This window comes from Syngnathus acus, chromosome 2 (assembly GCF_901709675.1).
Source record: "Syngnathus acus chromosome 2, fSynAcu1.2, whole genome shotgun sequence".
NCBI classification, from domain to species: Eukaryota; Metazoa; Chordata; class Actinopteri; order Syngnathiformes; family Syngnathidae; genus Syngnathus; species Syngnathus acus.
In genome coordinates, this window is record NC_051088.1 from 24543837 (window position 1) to 24565487 (window position 21651).

The window sequence follows — 21651 nt, forward strand, 5'->3', positions numbered from 1 at the left end:
GTTGAGTTACGGGGAAATTGTTTTAGCTTACCAAAATGATATTACAGGAGAAACTTATCTCATATAAAACAGTTAGCATAGCCTAGCTTAGTTTCAGTTAGCCTTTAAATCAGGAGGAGACACTCTGATCACCTCAAATGAGCACTATTTTAACACATTCTTAATCATTGGTACATTTTGAAACATTAAAATAGTACAAACTATGTTATACTGTGGAAACGTTACACGGTTACAGTGCGTATTTTAACTCGCTACTGGCAACTCATTAAACTCACCGCGACAGTATATTTACCAATGTGTACAATTAACTTTGAATGTTCCTTTTCTGTTAATGTCACAAACAGGCAAATTCATTGATTTATATTTCATGTTACACGTTGCTTTTTTAACATTATTGTCTGTTTTCTGAATAAAATGAGGAACTCAAAAATCAAAATCGCTATTTGGTAATTCTTTGTATTGTGTCCAATGGAGGGGATTCATGTAAACAAAATGAAGATGACTGAGAATTATGGTTCTTCCTCTTTTTCTGGAGTTTTAATTGAACTATTTTGACATTTGAATATGCTAACACCGTTAAAATTTTAGTGGAAATGTTTAAGAGGCATATAATTACTAGCATTTACTGTCACTCAGTTACAAAATAACTACTTTTCTGCGCACCAAACCTGCAAGAAATTTGTAATATATGCAAACCATCAAATCTCTTACTACAAGAGAAATGCTAGCAACCAGCTCGAAAATATTTGCCGAAGCTTTTTTTTAAATTTACATACAGTATTTCCTCCTATTTTTACCTTCCTATCTCAAGTTGTCTGTTTGTTTTTCTGTTTCTGGTTATTGTTAGTCATTGATGTAACCCTGCCTGTTTATTTAATAGTGTGACTACACTGTTTAAAAAAAAAAAAGTCAACTCAAACGTTCAAGGCAACAAACTGATAAATAAGTTGAGTGAACTCAAACTTTCAAGGCAACATACTGACAAAATTTTAAGTTGGGCCAGTCAACAAAATATTTCTTCAGTTTTGCTAATGTGAAAACTGTCAACAAAGAAATAGGAGTTTACCAAACTAATTGCCCCCTAACTGAAAGACATAAGTAAAAACAACTCAGCACAATTGACTTGTTTTGTTGTGCTAACTAACATTTCTGCTCTAAATACAATATCGGAAAATCAAGTCAAGTTTATTTATATAGCCCGAAATCACAAGCAGTCTCAAAGGGCTTCACATATACAAAACAAATTGACAATTATTCTCAAAGCATCCCCTGATCTTAAGCTCCCAAAAGTAGTCTGATTACTTTTGTCGAAAACAGTCACTCGATGGATATGTTCAACTAGTCATTGCAGAAGCAAGAGCTTCATCATTTTCTATCCCTTCTGGTTTGTCTCAGTCCCATCATGTCCGACGAGCATCTGAAAAGTCCCAGTCAAGTCGGAGCCTGTCTCTTTTAAGAAAGCCGTATCTCAACTTTTTTTTGGCTTCAGGCTTCTTGGGCCCTTTCATTCTTACACCGCTGTATCAAGAGGTGAACTTGTCCAGTCTGACTGTCTTCACAAAGTCAAGAAAAAAAGCGCTTTGGCCAAACGAAATGTCTTTATTTCACATCCATAAATCCAGTAAATAGTGATTCAGCCGGTGATGGCTGTTTTTCTGGAATGAGTTGGCAGTGACGTTTGCTTTGCTGCAAGATTGCTTCCAACTTATCACTTGATCTATTTCCTCAGCCCTCTCTTGGTCCTCTTGGACCTGAGGAGAGAACAGAGTGTATTAGCAAACAGCCATTGTTGCTGGAATTCCAAAAATAACACGTCAGGCTGTGTGAAACATTCTGTGCTGGAGGTGCGGACTCTTGACAGCTGCGCCACACCCAAGCGAGCAGCCAGCTCGGCCAGTTACAGCAAAAGTGGCAGGAACGCTTTTAATCGCCGCTTCCCATTACTCCCTTTTTAGTCATATTGCCGCGTCATCAAAAGTGGGGGTTTTCTTAGCAGTGATGTTTTTTTTTTTTTTCTTTTTAAATGTGAGTTTATGGGTTATGATTAAAAAGGACATTCGAGGAATGCTTGCTGTTTCACCCGATGAATAATAAAAAGTAGGATTTGAATGTTACTTCTGAAGAAAGAAAGTGCCGGCTGCAGGCACGATTTGTATGAAATGAAATTTGTGAGTGCGGTTGTACGTTTTTTGGTGGTCACTGACGCGGTTCCGTAGTACATTGATCTGCAAGAAAGAAAAAAAAAATCAAAGCGTGAGGGCTGCAATGTACACTTGCATTATAGACTGACATCAACAGTGGATTGAAAAAGTCTACACACCCCTGTTTCAACTTTTTTCCCAATACAAAAAAAACCCCTTGAGACCAAGCTCAATCGTTTCAATTTTTTTTCTACCATTCCTGTTGAATGCAATTGAATTTTTCCAAATTCTTGAGAGGCTGACTAAAAAAAGACTGTGATTATGTCATAAGCCAAGTGCGCACATCTAATTGAATGGACCAATCACATTCAATCTCGTTAAAAGAAAGTCAGCACGCACCTACCACCCTTTAAAGTGCCTCGGATTAACTCCAAATGTTCTCAGTCTGAGCAAGTACTATTGCCACTTCTGTTTGGCTCTCATTCGATTGGGCGGGTGCCCTCATGTGCTGCATGGTTAACTAGGTCAACACAAACACACACTGACACACACACCTCATATTTTTTGCTGGTGATCTGGTATTGCAGCTCAAACTTCTCAGCTTCCAGCTCTTTCATCCACTCCCACAGCTCCTTAGCTTTCGTTCTGGGAGTCACCCAAAAAAAACAAAAAGCGGTTTTGTACCTTTTGAGAATAGCCCACATGAAAATAGCGCAATCACTGTTTCCCCCCCACACACACTTGAGTTGCTCCTGATTCAAATTTTCAATATCCAGAGACTTGCGTCTATCGTTTAGGATCTTCTTTTTCTTCTCTCTCTCTGTCTGCTTCTTGCCGCTGCGCTTCTCCGTCTGCGGGAAGTTTAGTGCAGATGAATTATGATTTCTGAATGATCCAGAGCCAGCACTTGTCTCACCAGTTTCTGCATGTAGCCTCCAAAGTGCAGACTGGTCAGGGTTTTCTTCTTCTTGGCATCCTCCTCGGCTCTTTTCTTGGCCTCTTCCTCTTCTTTGCGCGTGCGCTCGTCCTGAGCGCCCACATATGAATATGATTGGACATCATTTCGGTTGACTTGTTCTCGGCCGGTTGTCATACTCTACCTCCAAACGTTTCTGTCGCTCCTTCTCTCGCTCGCTTCGGATTCGGTGCTGCTCGGCTCGCTCAGAGCGGCGCTTCTCCTGCGCACCGACAATCCGCTCTTGAGTTTATTTCCAACACATTTGATCTGTTTGTGTGTGTGTGTGGCTTGCGTCAGCACTCACTATCCTCTCCTTAAGATGAATGATGTCTTCTTCTTCCTTCTTTCTGCTCTCAAAATGAACCTCAATCAAAGTTTGAAGCTCCATCAGGTCCTTCTCCATCCGTTTGCGATGGATGTCCTTTAGAAGGGAACACAATTTAGCCTCACCTTTGTTTTATTTGTCTCGTATATATAAGGGGAGCAATGCTTATAAAAGTTAGATTAATGTAAAGTGATATAAATATGATTTCCCTTCTTTGAAAATGGGTATGCCGCTGACTGTCATGCTAGCTGGAGAGCTGTTAAACTGTATTTAAAGTTGCATCATAAACCCTCCAGCAGAAACATATGCTGGCATAACTCACGTCAAAATCAACCTTCTCGCCATCTGGAATCTTGGGCGGGATGAGATTCGGCATCATAAATGGCCTACAGAGTAAGACAGGAGAAGAAAGTTGGGGGGGGGGGGGAATAGTACGCAGTAAATCCCTCCAAAAGTTGTATCATCAAATGTACGTGGATGGATGGTGCTTACTTGAACTTTGGCTTGCTTTCTTCTTTGGTGAGAAGCACCCAGCATGTAAGAAGAGGAGAGAGCGAGTCAAGACTACACACGCTCATTTGCATTCAAGCCAGCAAGTTGAGACAATGAACTATGTGAGACTCTGCCAAAATGTCTTTCCCAGAAAGTTCATCTAAGAGGCAAACATGTTTGTCGCTTTTACCTTCTTCTTCGTCTGCTTCCCCATCGCCGTCTGTAACCAAAGCACAACGTGCGTCAAACCAAAATGGCAGAGTGAAAAGAGCAAACGAGTAACGATTTCTGTCTGGGTTGACTTTGCTCACACGACAGGAAGTCAACAAAGATTTGAGTCGAAACGCCTTAAATGAAGACTTCTGTTTGTCATAGGGGAAATCTGAAAAGGCATTTTGCAGTGGGTGTGGCGGCTTTAGAGTGCCTCGTTGTCAGCCCTGAGTGCACGCACGTCATGCAGATTAAACGGGGAGGGGGCGACAAAATAAATCCAGCTCGATAGCCAATGTGCGGGCCGATGCGTCAGGCTGCCGTGACTACTTTAGAGCGCCTCGTTGTCATGTGTGGAAGATGCACGTGACGACCCAGTGGGATTAAAGCCAGCCATTAAGACTTTAAGCAGATGTGTAGACATAAGAAAAATGCGTGACGAAGTGGCAGCCATTTGTATTTGTGGTATTTAATTGGCAGTTGACAGTTGAGTGGGGTGTGACTTTAGCTTACTCAGCGGACACACCCACCAAATTTGAGTATGGAGAGAATTTTTGATTATTTTATATACTTGGATTTTTTTTGTGAATGAATCTTTTTTTGCCATTTGTCATGATTACAATGAAAAATATTTTCATTTTACAGGAAAATTTAATTTCAGTCAGTAGAAAAAACAAAGGTGTTGTCTGTTTTTGTGTTGAAACGCTTCTCACTGGTATGATATAAAGTCAGCAGATTCTGATGATGAATTGTGACTAATGTCCAGCCTCAGGGTTGGAAGGTTTGTGTGACAAGGTGTCAACGAACACTTGCTGTTCATCAAGTAGCTGCAGTCGCTCACATACCAAAGTGACATCTGACTCAGATAAGTAATGACTTTCTCAGAAGTGTCTGATCCACAAAAACAGACGATACATTTGTCTCATTACTTTCTTGTCGGCGTCCGCATTCATTCTGCACCTAATTTTTCTCCTGTCATACCTTCTTCTTCAGCGGCCTCCTCCTCCTCTTCTTCAGCGGCTTTGTCTGTTAGTAAGACAAAATATGTCACAAGTGAGTGAGAATCTTGGCAGTCATGGAGTTGCTAGAATAGAACCTGTAGAACTTCACTGGACATCTGCACAAGCCAAAGCTACTGATATCTTGAGTTGGCTACAAGGAATCAGGGCTCAAAATTGTATTTATTTTTTATTTCAAATTTTTTCTTTTTTATTTAATTATTGAGGCGGAGCAGTTTCGCACAGGCGTAGCCTAGCATAAATCATTTCCAGTTCCATTGCTCTTTAGTGAGTTCAGACAAATGTCTGATTTGCTTGCCAATTTGTTGTTCAAAGTTGGATGTTCTTTGGTTTAACTAGACATCTGTGTAAAGTAGATTCAATCATGCAAGCACTTCATTCCAGAGTTAACCGCGCTAGCATATGTCAATCCTAGTTTAGCTTAGCAATTAGCATGACTTCTTCCTTAGACAAACTAAATCTTGTCAAAATGTAGCTTATTTGCTACCACACAGGCAAGAATTACTTATTTCCAAGCAACTTCACAACGCATTTAGCCTAAGCAGTAGCCATTGCTAGCTAGCTGGCGCATCGTAGTTAGCACTCAAGCATTTTTACCATTTTAAAGAGCCGCAAAATACTAATGCCTCACAAACTGGGATGCAAAACAGTTTATTTCAAGACATCGATGAATATGATTTTGCGAGGCGTGGATTGAACTTGTCAGCGAACTCTTCACCCTTACAATTTAGGGTTGTTTTGTAAACCAAACCCAAAAAAAATGGGTTGTTTTTGACCCAGCAGTTATTTTGAGTGCGGGCTCTAGTGTAGGAATGTTGATCTGTTTCTCTATTGAGCCCAGAAGAGAACAAAAAGTTCATCCTAACACAAGGTCAGAAACTGATAACAATGAGCTACCCACCTTTGGTATTTCAAGTATTTAACGCTCTAACCAAGTGACGCGTTTGTCCTAATATTTCCAAATTGAATCATATTTCTGCTCGCATGCTCCTTATCACGTTGTCCTCATTTAGGATCTTCCAACGAAATGCACAAATCACACGCCGTACCTTCGTCCTCCTCCACCTCCTCTTCTGCCTGGTCCTCCTCTACCTCCTCTTCCTCCTCTGGAGAAATAAGAAGTTGATGTGATGTGACAGAATCCCCCCAAATGTACCACCTGCAATTTTGGCCTCTCAAAGGATGTTTGACATGAAATGCAGGTCACCTTAGAAAAGGTCGCCAGCCAATCACACGGCGCATAACAACAAAATGGAAACAAGTTTGCACAGCCACAGTGGTGTCATGTTACCGTAACAGGCCGCCATGTTTTGGAGGAAACATTTGTTTGAACAAAGCATCTTTTGTTTTGCCAGCACTTTTCTTACCTTCCACCTCCCTGTGAAAATCAAACACATTCATCAAAGTTATGACACAAATCCAAATCTATGATGATGAATGTACGGACGCTACTTACTCTTCATACTCCTCCACTACCTCCTCGTTATCCGACATGACCAGCGGTGACCTTGAACACACACCCCCTCCAGAAATCCGTCATTTAGTCATCATTGAAAGTGCAACCTCAGCATCTTTTTGCGAGCAATTTCTTGTGTTTTCTTTTCGTGTCCATGTGTGAAGCAAACCTGTGATGCAGCAGAACAAAGATCCTTTGAAGGGTAACCTCAGGACCAGCAGGAAAAACAAGCAAAGTGGAAGGCTGAAAGGCTGCACCGGCTTTTGTTGTGTTATTAATAACTTTTAAGATAGCTGCCGCTTTGCGTTCTCGGCAAAACCAAATAAGGGAGCGTGTCAATGCAAACACACTCACAAACACACACACTCTTCTATGCCAACCATCTGCTGACAAAACACAGACAGAGTTCTAATCTGCAGAGATAAGAGGTTAGCTTATGTCTACATTAGACAATTTAATTGTGGAGGCTTTTAAGAGTTGGAAAGCATTTGTCGGTCATTCCAAGCAGGGTTTTTCCTATCAAATGAGAAAATATGTCCTAATGGTAACATACATGTTTCTATTTATAAAAATGACTGCTGTATACTGGAATTTGTTTAAATATTTGATTAAAAAAATGGGGACTTTCTCATTTCACAAAAGATTTGACTTTTGGGTTGGCAAATGAACATCTTTACAATTTTACCTGTTCAAAGTGCTGAGATATTGACAAATTGAATTTGTGCTTTTAATATTAAATAACGAAAATTTCAAACTATATTTGATAAAAAGTGACATCCTTTTTCCATCTTCCAAAAAATACAACTTGTTTTATTTTGAGAAATTTCATCCAGGAAGACAAACAGGAGGGGATTAAAGCAGATCAAATACAAAAGAATTCAATCACTTCAATTTTCCATATTTACAAAGATTAAAAAGTTCCTTGTACTTTTCCAAATTAATATGACAAAATAATCTTGTCGATTTTTCCTGGTTTGAACTTTGTGACGTTTTCATGGCTTCTCAAATGAACTTCTCTTGCTGGTGATGTCCACATGTTTGAAGTCCTGCAACACAGATGTAAATGTTGGTCTTAAAAGAAAACATTTGAAAAAAGAGAAGTGGCTGAAAGCCCACACTTTTAAGATGACACAAATCTGACCAGTACCATCAGAATAAACAAAATGTGCTACAGCACACTGGCGCCCTCTAGTGGTACAGAAAAGAATCACCGCCTAAGTGCAGTTCAGTTTAATTTTGTAGTTGTCTCCAATACGTTTGTGTTTAATCATAAAGAAAGTGTTTTAATCGCAGAGTTCATGTACAAACCACGTTATATTACAGTGACTTAAAATACTGAATACGTTTTTAGAAATAAAACCTGTTTCGTGTTTGATGTATTTTATTGTTGCTTGACAACCGTTGCTTTAGTTCAATCTTGACAGTATTTTTTGGTTTCAAAGTTAGGAACCAAACGGCATCCTGACTAAGTTTATAAGGGATCAAGTTAAGTCGACTGATATTCCCCGTGATTTTGACCCTTTGTAATTTAATTGTGTCTGTGCTTAAAAATTTTTTTAAAAAAAATTGGCGGTGTCTGCTTGGTCACGTGCGCCAGGTGTTGCATATTAAAATGGCGGTTCTGACCGTGCCACTGGGCGTAGATCCAATTTCTTTGCTCTTGTCAAGCCAGTGGTTGATTCGGTCCGACATTGCTGAAGTGAAGCCCCGAAATTCCTGCAAACATGGCCAATATTGAAGTGCTTTGCAACACGGAGCGTGCTAGCTGTGTGCTTACATGTTTGGATTTGGAAGGGCTTAATGGGCTCGTTTGTCGCGGCTCCTTCTCAAAGAGGTCCCTCTTCCTGGACACCTCGTCCAGCAGGTACAAGGTACGCTGGCTCACGTCGGGAGATCGGCCCGTTTCCGATTTCTGTGGAAATATCTCATGAAATAATTCCGCTTTATGTACTTTGAAGAGCGGACAATACCTGAGCAGCCTGGGCCAGTCTCTCCATTTTCTCTTGGATGGATCGAGAGGAGACTCGTTGTACGGAACTATACACAAGTTCGATTCTGGTGAGTCATGCTTGGAATTTAAAGGTCTTGTAAATTGGACAAGTCAAAACATGACCTACTTTCTCTGGAAAGATGATGATTTGTCCTCGTTGAGGTATTCAATCTGATCCAAAACAAAAAAAAAAAGAATCAGCATAATGAATATGCCACTTAATCTGCCAACCCTCTAATTTACAAAGGTATTGAGACATCTGATGATTTGGGAATTTTTGTCTAGTCTAGCATCTGTGATTTTAAAGGTTCAACGTGTTGCACTTGAGATAGCCAGTCTCACAATCTGTGTTCATAGTAACACAAACATGTATTTTTGATCTTGGGTTGTGCACTGAGGCAGTCATAATTAATAGGCTTATGGAGTACCTCAAGGGTCTGTAATAGGACCCAAATTATTCACATTATTCATTGATAAATGTTTCTGAAATATTTAAAAGTTTTGTTGAAGGTGAATCAAATACACTAAACTAAAAACAGTTTGTTTTGGGCACTTACAAATAATTGAAAGTCACTGTACATTCACTTTAAATTAAAATAGCAGCAGGGATGTCTTGAAAAATAAATTCTATATTTATAACTCCCCATGTTCAAATGGGCCAGAATGTCCAAATATCTTTACGTCATCATTTTGTACTTTTAAGTTGGAGTGCACTAACTTTTACTGTGTCGGATTCAATTTTTTTGGAGGCCACCCTGACGCTTGCACTAAAACAGAGGAACAAAAAATAGTGGACAATCAAAAATCAACATCTCACACAAGCCCAAAATCTGATCATAACATATCTTCAGACCTCCTCTGCAATGGCGAACTCTCCTCCTCTTTCTTCTTCATCATCTGTTGACCAAGAATATGGCATCAAATGTTGGCATTTGCTCGGTACAATGTATGTATATGTAACATTGTGTTGATATTGGGGTGCTCAAACAATGCATGTGATGTATTTACCCTATAAGACACGGTCCTGGAGCTCTTTCTGATAAAGATAGGTTTCCCCGTCTCCTCTGTGTTATTGTTGGTCGAAAAGTTCATCACGCTGGTCTGAGAAATTGAGATGGTCAGGAAAATGATGTCATTTCCACATAATTGTTGTGGAAGTTATGATTTAAATACTACTCTGTTCACCTGCTAATGCCAGCGACTACAGCTTTTTTTTTTAATATATGACAGATATGTTTGCATTCTTATTACCTATTGTATTTCTTAGACTTGTTTTTAGTACTAGTTTGGTCGAATTTGTGGATGCGGTTGATATAGTCGATAAAACTCTACCTGCTATGATGATCTTCGTCGCTAGAGGGAGCAGTTGCTTTTTTTTTTTTTGAATGAGAGACATGCCGACTCTTGAGTGCGTGTGTGCGGACTACCTTTGGTGTGTGTCCATTGGGAATGGGGCTCCTTGGCCCTCGAGGGGAGGGGCTACTACAAGGTGAGGACCATTGTCCTTGAGGTGACCTAGGGGTCATCGGCGAAAGGGGGCTCACAGGAGATGTGTGCCCGCTCGCAGAGGGGCTCTTGTTGAGAGATATCGAGACAGAACTACAACAACAGAAACACAAGTAAACGTGATGGAGCAACAGCGACCTGAACGTCATGCTAGCATAGCTTTGCTAATATTATTTTCTTGGCATCTGTATTGAAAGTAAAAGTGCTGCAAAAATAGTGCTTGTTAACCTGACAAACTTGCACGTTGGCTTGGATGGTTGCCTGGAAAGTGAGTCTTTCTTGGACGGGTCACCATTTTCTTGCTAATGAAGACACAAACGGTCGACAGCATCAACCTGAGTCACCTGCTACACACCTCGCATTACGTAACATCGTAGGGTCAAGGCCTTGCACAATCGCAAGTTGCTATAACGCCTTATAAAGAGTTCCTCATATAAATCTAAACAGTTGATTCGCCCAAGACTGATAGAGGGGAATGATACAGATTATATAACAAGTTGTATGGGTACCATCATAGCATATGACATGTGATTGTTTTTGTGTTGGCTGACAACACCAAAAAATAATTCTTAATGATTTCATTAGAGAGTAGAGTTGGCGAAACGAATTTTCGTTCCCTTTTTGTTGTCTTTCTGTATGTTTTGTGTGCTCCCCTGCCCGAGTTGCTGTTGCAAGATGTGGAAGATGATTAACATGACTCTGTGTGGGGCAACAGCTGACTGCCGGCAATGTGTGGCATTGGTCCAACTCGGCCTTCTTGGTGCTTGTCTGCACAAATCTATCTTTGTGTGTGTTTTGTTCAATTCTTAGTTGTGTATTTTAAGGGGGCGGGATAGTACAGTGGTACCTTCAGCCATTTTCTTGCTTTGTGGGCTTGAGATATAAGCAGCATCAGTTTGCCAGATATGATGAGTAAATATGCTTCATGAAGAAAAAAAAAAAAAAAGACCTAAAGCTGTTTAATGCCACACTCGAATGAGCTGCACAAAGTGTGACAAAAATTGTTGGTACTGAAATATATTTTTGTCTTCACCGCTCTCTCAATACATTATAGATCAGGACATTTGTTGTCACACTTCAACTCCTGGAGATTTATCAATTTGTAGATTTTTTTTTTTTCGATTTTGGTTGGAATTTGTTCGGGATTTTTGGGGTGTGGCAACATCCAGTTGTGGTTTCCTTTTTTCCCAAGATTCTTTGGGGGTTCCACCTCTGCACTGCATTTCAATGTGTATCAGTTTGATGTGGATTTTGGCATGGTCTTGTATGTAACATTGATCAAAAAAATCATCTTTAATTGAAGAAATGCACATCTAATGTCAAGAAATAGTCGATATAAAACATGTCTTACGTGGCTGTTGATTTTCTTGGGAGAGCATGCGGTCACTTTTTGTGGCTGCTGCAATTTAGCCATGGGTTGCTCCACGCTTAGCTCCTCCTCGGATCCTCCTCCTCCCCCGCCAGACTCCTCGTCATCCTCCCTGACCACATTCTGGCGCTTCAGAGACTCCGTGCGCCTCGACCTGCGCTTCTCATCCCGGACATGCAGTAGCTCCATAAAGTCCAGCTGCATCTGCTCCTCACTGGAAATAAAGCACATGTGAAGGAGCCGGATGACAAACGCTATCAAGCTAAGCCGCTTTGGATAAATCCCCCATTTTCATGCATGGTGTCAGTTTGCAAGGAATACAGGTGACACATTCCCGTGGGGCAAAAGTGTCAAATCCCTGCTTTGCTTAGTGTCTCTGGAAAGCAGAGGAACACCTTGGATGCCAGATGAAGAAAACACAATGGCGGGAAATACCGAAATGGAGCACTTAATAAAGGATTTATGATGTGAACTTTAACCTGCTGGAGCCCTGAGATGTTTCAGGCGGGGTGTCGAAGACCTGGTTGCTTGTGGGCGTGTCAACGGGTGGCGCACTCAAGTCGTCGTCGCCGTCGAAGGCGCTGCTTGAGCTCTTCACCCTCCTCCTCCGCTCCCTCTCCACCTCCTCCTCGTCCTCCATTGTCCTCTGGCGCGCCAACCTGAGGTGACATGTGAGGTCATAAAACGGAAACGTATCAGTCGCAATGTAACGCCATCCAATATAAAACAATAAACTGTTGGAAAGAGGAGATTGCGCTTTGAATGTTAGTCCAAACCTGCTCTCTTCGCTACGCAACGGCTGAGACATTTTATGTATCAAATGTTAGCAAGGTGCAGCCTTTTATTACAATTTTCCTTCCGTATATTCATTGTTACAATCTACAAAAAATATGGACCACAAACCATGAAAGTGAACCGAGAACAGCATGAAATTGTTTTATTGGGACACTTTCCAGTTTGAATGTAACATTTTGCATTAGTGAGCATAAATGAGGAATTGCAAACTGAATTCAGCTTTTTAAGGCCAAATTTGGGCTAGCTCACAATTCCTCAAACACTACAGCTAGAATTTTCCTTCATGAATGCCAGCAAACATAAAAAATGCCAGAAATCATCATAAACCACTATTTTTGCCTTTTTTTTTTAGTCAGTCAATATGAAAATATCTGTAAACATTTCAAAATAGAACATTTCAGTTAACAACCTACAACATACATCACTATTATTCAAAAAATATTTATATTAAGGAGCTCATCACAATGGTGTCTCTGCGCTCACCAGGGATGAGACATTGTGATTTCCTAGGAATGTTCTACAATGTTGACATTTATGTAAAATTTGTTTCCGACTGCGTTAAACCTTCAGTTGCAATTTCAAGAAATTATTCTTTTGTTATTCTTTGTCAAACAAGTGACCCTTCACATTAACCGGTACACAAGAAGTAGCTTATTTTTTAAGGTTAGTGAGCTGAAACAAATAAAGTAAATATACCATATGTCTTCAGAAAATGCGCTCTTTTTAAAGGAGTAAGATTTACCTGGACAAATTGGACCAGTTTCTCCGACTGCCGGACATGCCGGATGAATAATTTGTCCCGGTGTTCTTGAGTCAAACTGAAAGGCAACTGACAGGCACTTTGGAGGGCGCTGGCCACATCGCACCACTAAACAATCCACCTTTACCCTGTTCGCTGAGGTGTCACATAACCACAAAGGTGAGCTACCCACCTGAGCGAGAGAGAGAGAGAGAGAGAGAGAGAGGGAGGGGGGGGGAGAGAGAGAGAGACTTTCGTCGTCAGCCGACAGAATGAAACAATAACCGAAGGGAAATGATGCAATGGGAGAGGGTGGTGGTTTTCTTGTACACTACACAACTATTAGCACAATTAGGCACTAGCTAGCTTAGTTAGCATTGATTTTTACATCGAGTCCTTCTCGAATCCGGCCAGTCCTAATTGCACGCTGAATATCGATGACTAAACATAAAGAACTTATTTGTCCCGAGATAAATGTATTTTGCAACTAGACTTAACAAAAGGGAACCGTACAGTGTGTGTGTGTGTCCAGCTGGGTGTGTGAGTTGTGCTATTGTTTGCTCTTCTGTAAATGGCGTCGCCTATTTTGTTCAATTGGACTCTGCCCCAGGATCTGCTGCCTCACCTCATTGCTACAATATCAAATATTGCGCTGGCCTCATTATGATTTTGCAGTTCTGCACTGACATGACCACCATCAAACCTTTTGAGTTTAATTGATATTTGTAAGTCACCTATTCTAATCACCTATTCAAACTTAATGAATTAGAACAATGAAAGTTAAAATGAAATACAATTCACTTTATGGAAAAATCCAAATCGATTTGTGCTGACACCATATGACCAGCCCTAACCATGAACATCTTCTGTATCATCTGAAGACCATCAACTTGGATCTGTTATTCAAAGGTAACACAAAACATCAGAAAGAACCCTGATTGATTTTATTAGGATGCAACTTATGTTACTGCTTCTCACTCCACAGTTTTTGAATACAAAGCAAATGAAAATAATCAGAACGACAGTCAGCTCATGAATTTTGAGCAAATAAATCTGAGCGCTTTGCGAGCTGCGTTGAGAGAAAGCTGCCACAGGCCGCCGCAGGAGCTCACGTTGCGGGTTCACTGCGCAGAACCCTTGGCAGCGTCAAACATCTTCTTTCTTCCCTCCATGCCTGACATTGCCTCCACATTTTTCCTCCAGTCGCTGTCCTCTACAGGCCGCTTCTACGGGAGAGAAAAGATTGAGAGCTTTCTTTGTTGATTTCTAAATGTGACAACTTTATTGGGTTTAGCGGGGTCGGGTTCACAGTACATGTATTGGCTGAGCGAGCGCACACACACACGGGCCAGTAATCACAACAAAGGCTTTCCTTTTGTGGACAATGGTTTCATTGTCTCAAGTCGGCTCCTCCTCTTCCTCATAAAGTCGCGGCCTCACCCTCACCGGATGTTTGTTTAATGAAGAAATAACTCGCAAATGTGGAATTAGCGTCAACTGAAATTGACATTTAGTATATAAGATTCTGACCAGTGGCTGTGGAGTGGCCAGTAAATTTTACAGGGGGGCCATGACCTCCCCTGGCCACCCCCTTGCAGCGCCCCTGCGTGGGTCTCGTATGAGCTTTATTTTACGCACCTTCTCCGAGTCTTCTTTCTTGACGGACTTGAGGTTGGCTCGGAGGTCCATGGAGACTTTATGTTTGGAGCCCAGCAACGAGCGCAGGATGGCGTCAGCAGACACGCGAACGCGCCGTAGAGCGGGCCTCTTGAATTTGCCCCTCAGGTCCAACACCTTGATGCTCAGATCTTGAATCTGGACCAGGATTGGAGAAAGTTCATATCAGATGGTTACATTTAAGGCAGTGCATGTGATGTACCTCTCGTGTGTTGAGCAACACTTTGGCTTCAATGTCATATCGCTCCTCATCTACCAGGTCAATTTTGTCATGGAGCTGTCTGCACAGATCCTACATGTAGAAGACACACCAATAAAACCAAGGTGGTCTGCTATAGTTGGTTGTTCATTTTGAATGGTTGAAGCACCTGCAATTGCGCAACACTCATATGACTTGGGTTGAGGGACGGAGCTCTTTCGGCCAGGTATTTATGTTTCTCCCGTTCTTTCTCATGGATTTCATGCTCTAGTTCCTCCTTGGCCTTTGCTACCATCAGACTCTGAAATAGAAAAAACAAACACCTTGACTCACTGAACTGCCGCGACGATATTTGCGGTTCCTCTTACCTTGAGCATTAGCTTCCTTGAAGCGGAAATTTTTGGTTTCCTCTGGATGAAGAACACAACATGATGTAACAACGCTACCGCTCTTGTTTATGTTCCTGAAAGTTTGATCTTACCTCTGACCTGTAAGAGACAGTCAAGAGGAGAAAATATTCATTGATATAGACTTCGATATCGTTGCGCGTATCGGTATCGAGTTTTAATCGTTTTTGGGCTTAACTGTGTGTGCGCTAATCTATAATAAGATCACTCACAAATGCTCAGGCATCCTGATGATGGAATCCCCCTCCCCACCCTGGAGAAGAGATAGAAGAGATTAGACGTTCGCTAAACAGTCATTGGCAGTTGTTGTGTCACATCATCTTTTGCATGCATCTCATTGGACGCTCGCTCAGATTCCAATTACGCAAAATGTCCTCACTGTTAACGTACACTCCTGGAACTCAACACTGAACTTTCTTCTTGCAAGGGAAATGGCTGAATATATTTTCAGAATAGAGTACTTGAAATGGAAAGTCCATCCATCTCCTGATCCTGAATTCCTGTCTGGAGTTGTTTTCACCTGATCTTCAGTCCTCCTCTCTCACCCCAAAATTTTCTCCTATGTCAGATGGCCGTTGTATGACTCGGTGTCACATGAGTTCAGCCCCTTCTCTACTTCTCACACTCCACCGAGGGGAACATCAGTGATGCGCGGCACATCCAAGGACTGCTCCGGCAGATTAGAAAGATTCCAAACAAATAGCTGCGCCTCTTCCAGTTCTGTCCCCCTGTCCCTGTTTTGGGATTATCTCGTCGCAGACATCTGAATGGCCTGTCTCCCCAAATAGACGCGGGGGACATCTGATAGACAGCTGTGGAGGCCGACTTGGCTATGAAGCAGACCGGCCTGGTCCAGGGATTTACCTACAATAACTCATAAGATGCTTGAAAACCTCTGTGGGCGAGCCAACTTTATACACAGAAGGAAAAAAAGTTACCAAAGCTTCACGGCACAGACTGATCAGGAACCCTTGTGTTCAATTAAAAGCTACAATTTAGAAAAGCGAGGTTCAACAGATTTCGAATGTCTGGTTGACACCTCAGCCAGTTGCAAAAGAAAACCGTGCATCATTATTGTTGATAGTAGCTTTAGTCAGTCGTATTAGTAGTACCAATCAAGTAGTACACAATCTAGTAGAAGTAAACAGTCAGTGAGTGAGAGGCTCTTACCAGTGGCAGAAGAGACAAACGGCGTGACGACGGACAAAATCAGAGATGAGCAAGAGCAATTTGGTGGCCCTCTATTTAACCGCACCTCCCATCATCTCACTTTGCTCTCTCTTTTGTTAGTGGAGGTTATTATTAGCCCTCCACCCCTATTTTTTTGCTCTGCCCAATCTTTGGTTGCCCCCTCTACACTTCTCCCCCCACAGATCCATCTTAAATCAGGGTTACGGTTTGGCTCCGACAAGCCATGGCGATGCTGCCAGCTCACGAGTTTGACTGATGAGACGTTGATAAAAAGGGACTTCAGACTTCATGAAGAAGATCGGAACCTTTTAGTATTTGATGGGGTGTCAGTGGAGAATGAATTCTTGCGTTTTGCGGTGGAGGTGCCAAATGCTAGCTTGGCTACGTTTGTAGTAAACAGTCAGCTAGCTCACTGATGGTACTTTGGCATGACAAGCAAATTATCAACATGGATTTTATTTTTTTTCCCCATTTTTTTCCTATCTCTTACCTGTTATACCGAATGTGGAATCTGTTTTTCATTCATGAGGGTCAACAGATAGATTAGTGCTTCTCAAACCTCAGAAAGGAAGCCAAGGCACATAATTTTGCAAACGAAAAAAAATAGACACACTGAGTATTAATTATGGTGGTTATTGTAGGTTCAGTGCACTATTTATTTATTTATTTATTTAATTGTAAATTATCTGCAGATGTCTGGTAAAGTGAGCATTGTTAGCATTGTTAGCAAGATGACCTACCACCACTGGTTGGATCGAATCAAAAGCATTGTACACCACAGTGGCTAACGAAATTGCTAACCAATTAAATTTTCAAAAATAATCCTAACACGTCACATATACTGAATTGTTGGTTGCTGAAGTGTAGGCCTATGCAACTTTAAAAGAATATATATATTTTGTCTATTGCAGGCATGGTCTGGAATACAACCCCAAGGTTGCTGTACATCATTAGCATAGCTAGATGGGCAAAGTAACTGTACATTACTTGTAGCAGATACGTGACATTTAGGTTTATTGCATCTTGAATCAAATCTCATTCAACACACTTTGAAGTTGTTCTAGTCCAAGGCCAGCTCCACTTTGAAGAAACTAAATATATTCAACACAGACGCAGAAAAGTGGAGGGGGCGCCCTCTAGCGGCTACAAAAAGACGAGCCCCCCAAAACAATTCTGAGCACCTGATTCTTGCTCACTCACTAAGTTTGAATATTTCACTTTCATCATGACTCATCAGATGACAGTTTTCCATAGGGGCGTTTGCGTGTGTTCCCAGCAAAACTAAAAACTTTCCGTTTGATAATGATCGAATTGTTTACAGGTCTCACAACGTTGACATCGGTTTGGTGGTGGCATTCAACAAAACCAGAGCAAAATGCCTCCTCTTGCCATCATACCGTCGCTTCCCGAAGTGACTCACGAGGTGTGGCAACAGCGCTCGGGGTTTTCCACAGTGTAATGAAAGACGTCCATGGCGCACAATCAAGCCTTTTTTTTCCTCCCCCTCTGACTTGGACACAACAGCACAGCTTAACACTCACACTGTTGTGTTGCTAACATGCTTGAATGAACCACATCTGCTTCATTGGAGCCAGCTGACGGGGAGATTTTGCTCAATTTCACATGTTCAGGTTAATCACGGGCTTCTCGTTTGACTTTTGTCATTTATTATTCACGTGGTTGGCTACAAAAAATGGAGCTCACGCAACAGTATTAGTAATGCTTTATTTATAACATATGACATTTTTATTAAATAGAAATAATACCACAAGTATGTGCACAAATATTTATTCGTCATGCTAATCCTTGCACGGGAGAGCAAAGCTGTAAGACCTCAAGTGACTGAGAAGTTTGTGAAATATCAAGGCACACACGGTGAAAGAATCCAAGCGCGACTGTCTTCATAGCAAAAATGTTATCCCACCTTGTCGGAAATAACAGACAGCGAAGAGTTAGATAGGCTCCGTGCGCCAGCGTGAAAAGGTTCACGTCGACTCCTTCGACCCGTCATTCGGGAAAGACCGGAGAGCCCTTCTTTAGGCTAACGTCGATGCTAACGATGTAGAAATGCTGCAAAGAAAACAGAAGATATGATTATCGATCGGTGTAAACATGACATTTTACAGCAGCTACACCACACTGTCGCCACGGCGACTAAGTTAATTTGGGAACGGTGCTACTGGGCTCACTTAAGGAAGCGTCGCTGCAAATTCCTAGCGTGTGAGCGCAGAGTTCGGACTTCGACGTGCACGTCATAAACGCGTGAGGCTTTTGAGTGGGTGACAAGGTTGTTGTCATGGCTGGCCTGAAAATGTGCGTTTCTCACCAAACTTGTCTATATATTGGAGCTGTCTTGGGGAAATTGGAGTTCATCTCTGACTGCTACAAACTTTGTTTAAATGAAGTTCCGATTAAGAGCAGCAGGCTTTCAGACAGAAGGAAAGTAAACAAGCGTGTGGCTAAAAATACTTGGCTGCCAATTGAGGGAGAGGTTGGCTCACGTTATTACGCAGGCTCAAATTGCAACTTTGAGTGAGACGTTGGCTTTGATGCACATGCTGGGAAGACTGCGTCACCGCCGTCGAGGTTCGCGACACAGGGAGAGGCCATGTTTAAAAAAAAAAAAAAAAACGTTTTCATTCCTTCCACTTAAGTGGCAGTTAGCACCTAATACAACAGGGAGATGAAACCTAAATTCATCTCCATAGTGCTTAGACTTAAGGATGACATGCTTGAAGGCACGTTCACCTTTGAGCTCACCAAATGTATTCATACTAGTTTGTTTTACATTTGGTCTCAAATTAGAATAAATCGTAGACTCTGACCAAATCTAATTAGATAACGCAACAAGATGGCACCCAAATTGTTTTTTTTTTTAGTAAATAACAGGATGCGTTCCAAAAAAGTAAATTGACAAATTGTGATTTTTGTCATTTCAAACCAGCCATTTAATTTTTGTGGCATTTTTGTTTCATGTTGTGCCCACCCGTTCCCCATCAGACCATGACGCCCCATCATGTGGCTTGGCTCAATAATGTTTGGTAAACAAACAATCTGATGGTCAAATGTTCTTAATCAATTTCAATAGTACTGAGAACCTCCTACAAGCCCAAATAGCCATTTTTTCAGAAAGTAACAAAGTACAAATACAGTACTGTATTCCTGTATTTTTTTCCCCCTCCAAGTGTTTAATTATTTTCCCCCTAACATTTTCTTTCTACTCTACACATATGAAAACAGACAGCTGTTTTTTCTATACTCTTTATTCAGTCATAACAGGCTTGTTTTTTTGTTTTTTTTTGCCACAAAGACATAACGTTAAATATAATAATTAAGACAGATAAACGCCGACACAGTGCAGAAGTTGATCGATAGAATAATTGATTGAGATTTCAAGGCAACATGAAATAGGAATCATATATTTCTTGAGTTCAAAACGTTGGCAATACCACGAGAATCAACTTTTTGGGGGTTGAGTAGCGTCCGTTGCAGACTACATAAAACAACATGACTTAAGTCAGACTTGAGTCAGTGCTTCTTTTTACCTGTCTTTTTGGTAATACAAGTACGTCCACTTCACTCAAGTTGTGATATCTGGTCATCCTCCTCGGCGCCGCTCAGGTGAGCAGTGGAAATGAGTCTCTTCCTCCCAGTCTGCACGGCTTGGAGGTTCTTGTAACGGACCAGAGCCAAGGCGATCTCCGCGTTCCACGCCGTACCGTCCTGCGGACAGCGAAAGTCGATCTCCTTGCCGGTGCTCATAACCACGGTGAAGTACACCAGACCCCGCTTGTACTCCACGCAGTCCACCGTCACCATGCGTTCGAAGAGCAGCTCCTTGGCTCTGGAGTCCGAGCTCCACGCCACGCAGGGTGCGTGGGACGCGGCGTGACCCTTGCAGCTGCGCAGCCGCAAGCCATCGTCGCTCAGGACGCAGCGCTTCTTCTTCCAAAGCTGAAGGAGACCGCCGCTGCGTTTCTCCAACATCCCGTCTTGCGTCACTTTGGCCGGGAGAGACATCGCAGCAGAGACGGTCAAATCCACATCACGCGTGGGGGATTACATCGCTGCTGTTCCTGCTCCTGCTGCTCTTGCTACTGTGGCTGCTGCCTAACCGGATAACGCGCAGTCAATGGATTTGTTGGGACATGCCCGGCGTGGAAAAGCCGAAACCCCCGCCCACCTAGACCTGTTCATTGACGGAGTCCACACGGACACACCCTCGTGACATCCCAAGAAGCCGCTACCGGCTGCCCCGGCGAGTTTCAAAGTCTTGCCACGTCACGTGTATCCATCGTGACTGATACTAAACAGCAATTAAGGTACGACGCGCTTTTCCACTCGGCAAAGATTTTTGAAAAATTCTACAAACTAGACCAGTTCCCAAACTTTTTCGAAGGCCACCAAAGCGGGCGGAAACAAACTCTGGACCCAATTTTCATTTCGTCACCCAATTCGGGGGATTTGGTTCGTTTAAGAAAGCTTATGGCCTAATGTCATAAAAGTACGAAAAATTGCCACCAAAATGCTCCTACATATCTCAGCCCTCAATCTTTGAAAAGATCACAAAAGTCCCCTCAATATTTTGGCTTTTATGGTTTGTAGAGTGGCATGAATTCCACTTCATTGCTCTTTTAAGTCTGTCAACTCCTAAAAGTTTCCCAGAGTAGTTTAAAAAAAAAAAAAGATCAATCGCCTCAGCAAATTTTTTGGTTAATTAGCCTGTGCCTCACCCAACCACAAAATTCCATAAAAATGTGACAAGTGACACTAAAGAGTTGTAAAAATTACAAGAAAATTTCCTGACTGCTGTGAAAGTACATGGTAAATACAATGACATGGCCACCTTTAATGCAGGAAAAGTGCCGTGATGGCGTAATGCCGGCCGGCCGGCCGGCAGACAGACAGACAGACAGAAAGGAATTGTCCTGCGTGTCTCGAATGGTTGACATGCCTTCCAGTTGGGCGACACAATGCACTTCATGGGTGGATCGTACCCATGACTTTAATTCGGTCACGCCATGCAGAGTGACGTGTCAGTGCCGTACTATGCGAGGAATGTTTACTATGAATAGGTATCACGTCTGCAATCTTCAATACAAGTCACTCTTCCGCTTTTAATTCTCCCAGCTTCGATTGATAACGTGCATTCGTGAGAAATGTTCATTTTTTTTCCG

The 21651-nt window shown here is 41.9% G+C and overlaps 4 protein-coding genes and 1 long non-coding RNA gene across 6 annotated transcripts; 1 reads left to right on the top strand and 4 right to left on the bottom strand.

Annotated features, from left to right (window-relative positions):
* Positions 1-1563: 1563 nt before the first annotated feature.
* tnnt2a (troponin T type 2a (cardiac)) lies at positions 1564-6831 on the bottom strand. The gene is made up of 15 exons (XM_037245743.1): positions 6771-6831; positions 6602-6668; positions 6513-6523; positions 6195-6251; positions 5108-5152; positions 4107-4136; positions 3917-3938; positions 3747-3810; positions 3404-3520; positions 3242-3319; positions 3058-3168; positions 2883-2992; positions 2696-2786; positions 2185-2225; positions 1564-1751 (listed from the first exon to the last, which is right to left on the bottom strand). The coding sequence occupies exons 2-15, from the start codon at positions 6637-6639 to the stop codon at positions 1718-1720; spliced, it is 849 nt and encodes a 282-aa protein (XP_037101638.1). The 5' UTR covers positions 6640-6668; positions 6771-6831; the 3' UTR covers positions 1564-1717.
* Positions 6832-7570: 739 nt separating this feature from the next.
* Positions 7571-13229, bottom strand: lad1 (ladinin). The gene is made up of 13 exons (XM_037278390.1): positions 13004-13229; positions 11946-12125; positions 11449-11680; positions 10326-10399; positions 10019-10190; positions 9600-9692; positions 9445-9488; positions 9310-9358; positions 8719-8762; positions 8572-8638; positions 8379-8513; positions 8228-8317; positions 7571-7647 (listed from the first exon to the last, which is right to left on the bottom strand). Exons 1-13 carry the CDS (start codon positions 13039-13041, stop codon positions 7594-7596), a joined length of 1272 nt encoding a protein of 423 aa, XP_037134285.1. The 5' UTR covers positions 13042-13229; the 3' UTR covers positions 7571-7593.
* Positions 8510-18396, top strand: LOC119138396. Its single transcript, XR_005101144.1, has 2 exons — positions 8510-8659; positions 17796-18396. It is a non-coding gene; the product is annotated as an uncharacterized LOC119138396 (long non-coding RNA).
* Positions 13927-16557, bottom strand: tnni1a (troponin I type 1a (skeletal, slow)). The gene is made up of 8 exons (XM_037278395.1): positions 16454-16557; positions 15496-15536; positions 15358-15364; positions 15245-15286; positions 15046-15177; positions 14880-14969; positions 14639-14815; positions 13927-14226 (listed from the first exon to the last, which is right to left on the bottom strand). The coding sequence occupies exons 2-8, from the start codon at positions 15507-15509 to the stop codon at positions 14122-14124; spliced, it is 567 nt and encodes a 188-aa protein (XP_037134290.1). The 5' UTR covers positions 15510-15536; positions 16454-16557; the 3' UTR covers positions 13927-14121.
* phlda3 (pleckstrin homology-like domain, family A, member 3) lies at positions 18249-20717 on the bottom strand. Of its 2 annotated transcripts, XR_005101142.1 has the most exons (3): positions 20020-20717; positions 18976-19041; positions 18249-18544 (listed from the first exon to the last, which is right to left on the bottom strand). XR_005101142.1 is itself a non-coding variant. In XM_037278396.1 (2 exons), the coding sequence occupies exon 1, from the start codon at positions 20492-20494 to the stop codon at positions 20051-20053; it is 444 nt and encodes a 147-aa protein (XP_037134291.1). In that variant the 5' UTR covers positions 20495-20714; the 3' UTR covers positions 18249-18544; positions 20020-20050. The 2 variants fall into 2 exon arrangements, 1 of the variants encoding a protein (XP_037134291.1); XM_037278396.1 differs by lacking the exon at positions 18976-19041 and having other exon boundaries at positions 20020-20714.
* Between the last annotated feature and the right edge of the window lie 934 nt (positions 20718-21651).

Bases quoted from the DNA above. Each gene is read 5' to 3' on its own strand.
- lad1 (XM_037278390.1), bottom strand. From the start codon at position 13,041: ATGTCCGGCAGTCGGAGAAACTGGTCCAATTTGTCCAG. The intron at 8,763-9,309 runs GTTAGTGCACTC...GTTTTGGATCAG, and splicing joins TTGAATCCGACACAGTAAAA to ATTGAATACCTCAACGAGGA. The intron at 8,318-8,378 runs GTAAGCACACAG...CCATGTTTGCAG, and splicing joins GCCCTTCCAAATCCAAACAT to GAATTTCGGGGCTTCACTTC.
- tnnt2a (XM_037245743.1), bottom strand. From the start codon at position 6,639: ATGTCGGATAACGAGGAGGTAGTGGAGGAGTATGAAGA. The intron at 3,169-3,241 runs GTAGAGTATGAC...GTGGGCGCTCAG, and splicing joins AGCGACAGAAACGTTTGGAG to GACGAGCGCACGCGCAAAGA. The intron at 2,226-2,695 runs GTGTGTGTGTCA...TCTTTCTTGCAG, and splicing joins TCACCAGCAAAAAATATGAG to ATCAATGTACTACGGAACCG.
- phlda3 (XM_037278396.1), bottom strand. From the start codon at position 20,494: ATGTCTCTCCCGGCCAAAGTGACGCAAGACGGGATGTTGGAGAAACGC.
- tnni1a (XM_037278395.1), bottom strand. The intron at 15,178-15,244 runs GTAAGAGGAACC...TTTCTATTTCAG, and splicing joins CAAGGAAGCTAATGCTCAAG to AGTCTGATGGTAGCAAAGGC. The intron at 14,970-15,045 runs GTGCTTCAACCA...TTCTACATGTAG, and splicing joins TGAGTGTTGCGCAATTGCAG to GATCTGTGCAGACAGCTCCA.